Genomic DNA, 7,586 nt, shown 5'->3' with positions numbered 1-7,586 from the left:
ATCAGATAAAAAATTACATTAAATATGAAAAATTTGTGGAAGAAATTCTTCATTATGAATGTGGTAAGGCACTGGAACAGGTCACCCAGAGAAGTTGTGGATGACCCATCTCTGGAAGTGATGAGGCCAAGTTGAACAGGGCATTGAGCAATCTGGTCTAGTGGGAGGTGTTCATTTTCACTTCTCATTATGGGGAGGGTGGGAACTAGCTGATCTTTAAGAAACCTTCCAACCCAAACCATTTTATGATTCTATTTACAGGTTTATTTATAGTGCTGTTAGTAAAAGCTGAAATAAGTCAATTTTCTTGAACACTATCCATAAGTCAACTCAGACTTGGAGGACATGCATTTTGAGGAGTGGGATAATGAAGGATTTTATTAATTGTGAGGTCCTTCTTGCAAGAACCACTGAAAAATATAGTAATTATCTATGAAAATCATCTTTTGCTTTTCATGCAAGTTACTGAGTGCTGAAAGGAGATGGGTACTGATCTTTTCATTTTGTAACTGCTGGTGTCAATATTTCCTCCTGCAATCAGTGTGCAATGGAAGCTTGAGTCAGACCCAGATTGCATCTCCCTACAAAGGTTGGTAAAATGGGACCGAAAAGCTTGCTGACATTTCCTGTAAGTGTATGCTCTGTCAGAAAAACTTGTTCCTTGGCTGCTTTTAGTCACTCTGATTTCTTCTACTCAGAAAGATTTTAAATACTAATGATTCTCTCCTGTTGCAACACACTTGCACATAATTGGGTAACTGTATGGCTCTGGATAATTTTAAGAGGATCTCTACATATTACTGGCTTGAGTTTGAGCTTGTTGGTAGCAACTGAAAGTTATGCCTGCAGATAATTGTCTATATAGATTCAGTAGATGGTTAGTTGGATCATACAAAATATTGCTATAAATTACTTTGGAAGAGATCTGCTTCATGCTCGTGTCTGCGGCCGAATCAGCAATGTAAACCATTCCTGATAGCTCTTACATGCCTAAAACTCAGTAAGTTGTACAATTGTCTAAATCAGCTTACTTCGGAGCTCTTAGTATTGATGAGGTTTTTCCAAATAACTTAACGTGAATTTCCCTTAATTCAGTTTGATAATTTTATTCTTAAATTACCTCAGATTAAAATAGAGATATTTTACTTATCAAACTACCAAAACTACCAGCTCAACTTGTATCAAAAATCAATGCAACCAGTTATGACTGCTCTCTATATATTTGGAGAAGCAATTTAAGCTAATGTTTCTTCAGTAATTTTGAGGTTGCACTTCAAAATCAGATGACGCTATATGTGCATGGTGATATGGAAATGCTCTCATATGTGATAAGATTTGTGGGTTTTGAGATTATCTTATTTAGGATTATGAATTTCTTTCTAATATCTTATCTAAACCTATCTTCTTTCAGCTAGTTCAACTTTTCACAATTCCCCCTTGTGAAAAATTTCTTTCCAGCCTTTTTGCAAGCCCCCTTCAGGTACTAGAAGGCAGCAGTGAGATCCCCCTGGAGCTTTCTTTTCCCCAGGCTGAACAACCCCAGCTCTCTCATCTTGCCACCACAGAAGGGGTCTTTCATCTTTGTGATCAGTTTAATGGCTGTGCTCTGGATTTGTTCCAACACGACCACATTTTTCTTGTGTTGTAGACTCCAGATCTGGACAGAGTACTCCAGGTGGGGTCTCATGAGAGCAATGTAAATGGGGAGAATCACCTCCTTTGACCTGCTGGTCAGGCTTCTTGATGAAACCCAAGATGTGGCTGGCTTTCTGGGTTGCAAGCAGGTGTTGTCCTGTCATGTTAAGCTTTTTGACCACAAACATGCCCAAGTATTTTTCTCCTGGACGAGTCTTGATACAATCTCTGCCCTGTCTGTACTTTTGCTTGAAATTGCCCTGGCCCATGCGAAGAACCTTGCACTTGGCCTTGCTGAACTCCCTGAGGTTTGCATGGTCCCACCTCTCAAGCCTGTCCAGGTCCCTGTGGATGCCATCCCTTCCCTCCCCTGTGTGGACAGCCCCACCCAGCTCAGTGTCAGCAGCAAACTGAGTGCTGAGTGCTGACAGTGGGATAGAGGCAGTGCTGAGACTGCCCTTGATCCCACTGTCCATGTCCCTGACAAAGGTGTTAAAATGTGTTGGTCCTGATATGGACAACTTCTCTCCACAACCTTAATAGTGCAACCATGCCACAATTTTTTTTTCTGCAGAGGAGGCCATCTCCCAAGTCCATGTCTCATCAGTTTACAGACAAAAAAAAATTTTCTTCTAAAATGTTTTGTCTCCAACAGTGAGCACAGAATTGTAGCCAGAGGGATTAGCAGAAGAATGGAGAAATTTTATAGTATTTCCTTAAAGTACATTTCCAAAACACTAAGAAACTCAAATACTTCTTGGGCCAAAACCATGTGTCTAGTATTAAACACCCCCAGTGGACAAGCTCATATGATTGTCTGAATCTCACTGACATTCTTTATAACAAAATTGACGACAAGTTTGAGGAAAATCTAATACAAGTAAGTCTTAAAACTAAGCATAATGCCCATCACATGAGTGCTGAGGACTAGTCTGCTGTTATATCCAGTCCTGCGTGTCACAGGCAGGTTTCAGCAATGGCTGTGTTTGCAACGTTCCACCTGCGGGTTTTAATTGGATTTTCTTCACAAATGAATTTTCATTTTTAGTTGGTATAGGTAGGACATGTTGTTAGAAACCTCATGCTGCATTGCATTTCATCTGCAGTGAGGAAAAACTGTGACAGGCCTCTGACAAAAGTCCAAGGAAAATCTTAAATGTTACGGAGTGGAGGGGAAGAAAAAAAAAATTGCTGCAGGTGACTTAAACTCAGACGCTGTCACTTTCTGACTGTCAATGGAATTGGCTTCACATTCTACACCTGTACATGTAATCACATTCAGGTTTGACTTTGTTGACTGTTTTGACTTTGTTGTGAAGAATGGTTAAGGCACTACACCAGTTAGGGGAGTAAAGGGCCAACCAGAACTTCTGTATAAATGAGTTCCTCAATCTTGAGGCCTAGGCATTCATCTTCTACTTGATGGTGGCTTTCAGTGTGAACATATGCTGAACCTTGCTGCAGGATTTTGTATTAAAGCACTTTAACAGTTCTGACACTGTACCTTCCTACTGTATCTCCAAATTACCATATAAATGTAATAATTATGGCTATCAGCAAGACTCTTCTCTCGCACTATATCGTTCACTTAATAACATTTAAGAAGCAATCAGTTAAATAAATAAATGGATGAAATCTTATCTGTTTCTGTCAGGCAAAGGATACGGTACTCATTTAACATGATAAACTGAGCCATATCTCTTCTTCCAAAGCTGGAATCTTATAGCTTAAGTTATATTTAGTACATGTTCTTCTTCCTAAACCCCTTCTTTCTTTCATCAATCAGGCTTCCTCTAAATTCATTGTTTTTTTCCACAGTATAAAACTAGGTGGATTCAAATAGGGGAAGAATCTGGAACATTTGGTTGTGGAGATAGAGGCCTCACACATACAAAATATTAAAAATACTTAGAAATATTAAAATTATTTTTGTTTGGGGGGTATGCAGCATGAAATCAGAGCCCGTAATACAACAGATCTTTTTCGTCTTTATTTTTATTGTGCAGTACAATTTTAGGTTAATAAAACAAACAAAGACAATACTTTTATTCTCTAATCCCCACATTTCATTATTTTTATTTAAATATAACATCCTATACATTGTTGCTCAGTGATTTTGGTATCCCTTTTATTTTCTAAACCCCTTCCCCTGTTTTCCTTTTACTCAGGAGACTGTTATGCTCAGGGTGACAGAAAACAGAGCTTATGGTTGAGGACCTGGGATACTCTAATATCTGCAGTTTGCTCCCACTATAGTGGGTGTTACAGTATACCAAACACACAGGAATCATTGATTCCTTCAAGGGTTTTTTATTTTGATTAATTTTCAGAAACCACTCTTCATGTCACAAATGGCTCCTGGCTCACTTTGGGAAAGTGATATTTCCTGATCTTGTCATTTGAGCAGCATGGTGTTTTGAGTACTATGATAATATTTATGCATAATCCTCCCCTGACCAACTCATCTAGGTAAGTCTGTAAGAAGAGAATTTCTTTTGTACCCTAAATGTTTAAGTCGTCATTCAATACTGCATTCATCCAACTCATATTGAAGGTTCAGTATGGGTGGTCCATTATGTCTTGTCAGTTTTAATTACTGATTACAAATTTAAACAGAGACTCGCTTTTATCATGGTAGTTAAATTTTGCTGTGAGTTGCAATTACATTTGAAATCTAAAATTCTTATTTTTTTTCCCTAGAAAAATGTCATTTGTGAAGAAGAAAACTGGAGATAAAGTACCATGAAATGCAACATCAGCTATCAACTAAAAATATGTTGTCTCTCAATGAATTCCTAGTTTTAAAACAGCTGATTTTATTTAAGGACAGGAAATATAATCTGACCATTTTGTATTTTATGGGAAAGCTTTTTTTTTTTCTTTTTTTTTTAAAAACAGCTAATATTTAAATAACAGATTAAGATTGAAGTGCTGGTTAAACATTGACTTAAATAAGTTATAGAAGATTCCAACAACACCAGCCTTTATAGAGGTTAAACATTCTCAAAAAGACACATTAAGCAAGGCTCTCCTTTGTACCAAAATACAGTCTCCAAACAATAAAAATAAAACCAACTTTTTCACAACGAGAAATATTGAAGATAAACTGCAGCATCAATATAATCTTATAGTTATCAGTAAAGTATTTAAAACAAAATAATATTATACTACTTTTGTTTCTTACTAAAGACACTGCAAAGGCTTATTTATTTATTTAGTGGAATACAATGTGAAGACAGTGGTACAAATTGTTTGATGTACTGTTTTCTATTTATCTGCTCTAACAAAATGAATCTCAATATGGTTACACTGGTGAGCTATCCAGAGCTCTCTAAAATTACTGAGTAAAGCAAAATATAAAACAAACCTTATGTACCTTTAATTGAACAGACTTCATATTATGCTTAACTTTATTATACTGCAGTTGCTCAAGTTAAGCCATGGGATGAGTAACACTTCATAAAAATGTGCTGGATATTATGTATTCTGAGCCTTCAGTTACTGTGATGGTTGTGAAAGGCATGCTAAAGCTGGAAACCAGCACAGCTTTTCAGTTGGCTCTCATATATAATATACATGTGAGTAATAATCTTCGAAAAATGCATGAGCATGATTTGGATCGCACGAGGGTGATTTTGCAGCCCTTAGCTAGATATCACTCCCACTATATGCCTGTGGTTCTTCAAGTTGGTACCAAAGGCAAATGGGTTGAATGAGAGTATCAATTGAGTAAGGTGTGCAGGACTGTGTTGTCTTCTTGCTTGCCTTTCAGTGGTCAAATGTTACGCTTAGGAATTACACACTACTGTTTTATTTCAATGCTCGCAGTCTCAGTGATTTTAACAGGGCTGACCACATCAGGGTTCCAGCCCAATGTGTGCTGCAGAATATCACACTGATAGCAGTGTGTTAGATCCTAGCTTCAAACTGAAATCGAAATCAGGTGAATGTACACACAGATGCATTGACCCCCAAGTACAGATGTGGCTCCTTCTCTCAATTTCAAAATAGCAGAAAGACCCATTGAACAAAGTATTTCTTGAAGGTTTTTCTTGAGTGCTGATAAGTACAAAAATTTCTCCAATATAAAGACACTCAATACCATAAATCCAAGCACTGCTTGTTTGGTCTTATGCTTAAGTGCAAGACAGTTTATGAAAAAATGGAGTATACACTCTAAATTCTGCCTTTAAAGCCTTGTCTAATTCTCTGAGTACTTCTGCAGTTCTGACATTTTAATCTATCAACCTCTCTGTGAAGTACTAAGAAAAAGGGAAAATAAGAAAGAAGCAAATGAGGAAACATTTCAAATAAAAAAAGATATTTAACATCCTATTAAATAAATAACTTAGAGAGAAATAAAGAGAAATGAATTTAGGACATACAAGCAAACCATACTATTCATTTTGTTAGAACAGTTATACACTACTTTGCTTATCCTATCCATTCGTCCACAAGGCTTCTCCAGAAATGTCATTATTTGTGCATAGGACCCAAGTGCTTCCAGTAAATGCTTGTGTGTCTAACTGTTCATTGAATCATTAGGCTTGAATGAGCAATTAAGGACTTTGATAAGAGTTAGTATTCCATAAATAGCATTCCCCATGAAGATCACGCAACAGATTGTCTTATGTCCATCAAGATCTGTTGCAGTGATTAAAAAAAAAAAGTTCACACTGGCAATAAATTCCATCCCCTTTGATCCAGCTTCATTTAGATTATAGGATATGACAACAAACTAAATAAAGGTATTTCATGTGCCAGCAATAAGTACAAAACCTTCAAAGGCTTCCCCTGCTCTCATTTCAAACATGCAGATGTCTGTGCTACTTCTCCGCATCTACCTTTTAAGAGAATTACCAAATATTCTTAACATAACAGCCTTTGGTTCAACTGCATCAAAAAAAGTTTGTTCATCTACGACATGACTACCATAGGAAGAAAGTGAGCTGAAGTGTTTTTCCTTCTTGTTTTCTGTCCTCTCTTTGTGGTTCCCCTCCCATTCAGGGCCACAAACATTTGCCTTCCATTGTGCTTCCAATTTAAGGACGCATATGTGTTATATCCATTTTCTTCTATTCTTTCCTTCAATTTGCAATCGCTATTAAACTCCTTCTGTTAAAAGAAGAAAAAACCCACAGATTCAGAACAAACATAATATTTCAGCATACTGAAAGAAAATACTTTTAAAAAATGTTTCAAAATATTGTAGTCTTTTGTATGTGACACTCTTTTAGGATTCCACAGTGTATTCAAATAAAAGTTTCACAGCATATAAAGCATCATCAGTTAGACTGCAAAAAGTGAAATTAAAAAAAGATATAATTAATAATTCAATGCATAGATATAGCAGTTAAATGATTTAATTAATTAGGAACTCAAAATCAGCTTCTCTGTGTTGGAATATGGCAAGAATATTAAACCAAGTTCTCATTCATAAACTCAAAAGCATAAAGAAGCAATCTTGGAATCATAAATCACATTTCATTTCTAACAAACATAACTCTTAAATATCTTGAATGAGATTATTGATACCATACATTAAACAAATATTGATGGAATAAGACTATTTCTTATTTAAAGTAAGAATCTTTGGACCACTCTGGTAATGAAAAAAGGCTTTTTTTGGATGGGTGTGAATCACTGTTATGCTGCTATCACAATTGATGTGAGGCCTATTTACTTGGCTGACCTGAAAAGAAGCTTAGCCTAAAAAGGAATTGTATGACCCCATATCTTATTGACTAAACAAGGTTGGAAGTAATTTTATGTATGGGACCAGGGATTAAGATTTTCTATTTTTAAAGGCGAATCAGTTGTCAGGCTGTTAAAACGAATCAAAAATACAAGCCTGTGGAAGAATGTAGGGGAGTCTACTTATTTTTTATACTGTTAAATGTAATTTTACGTAGATGTGCTCTTCTATATAGACGTCAAGAATAGTTCTTTTC

General features: G+C 36.3%; 1 protein-coding gene across 1 annotated transcript in view; it reads right to left on the bottom strand.

Annotated features, from left to right (window-relative positions):
* Nucleotides 1-3,603: 3,603 nt before the first annotated feature.
* FGF10 (fibroblast growth factor 10) overlaps nucleotides 3,604-7,586 on the bottom strand; it is a 59,743-nt gene continuing 55,760 nt past the window's right edge. The window contains exon 3 of the mRNA XM_066569067.1: nucleotides 3,604-6,750. Coding sequence (XP_066425164.1) covers nucleotides 6,553-6,750 — 198 coding nt within the window. The 3' untranslated portion in view covers nucleotides 3,604-6,552. The remainder of the gene's footprint in view (nucleotides 6,751-7,586) is intronic.

The sequence above is a fragment of the Molothrus aeneus genome, chromosome Z (assembly GCF_037042795.1).
Source record: "Molothrus aeneus isolate 106 chromosome Z, BPBGC_Maene_1.0, whole genome shotgun sequence".
NCBI lineage: Eukaryota > Metazoa > Chordata > Aves > Passeriformes > Icteridae > Molothrus > Molothrus aeneus.
Note: the sequence above shows the minus strand (reverse complement) of the source record. Positions and strands in the feature narration are given on the sequence as shown.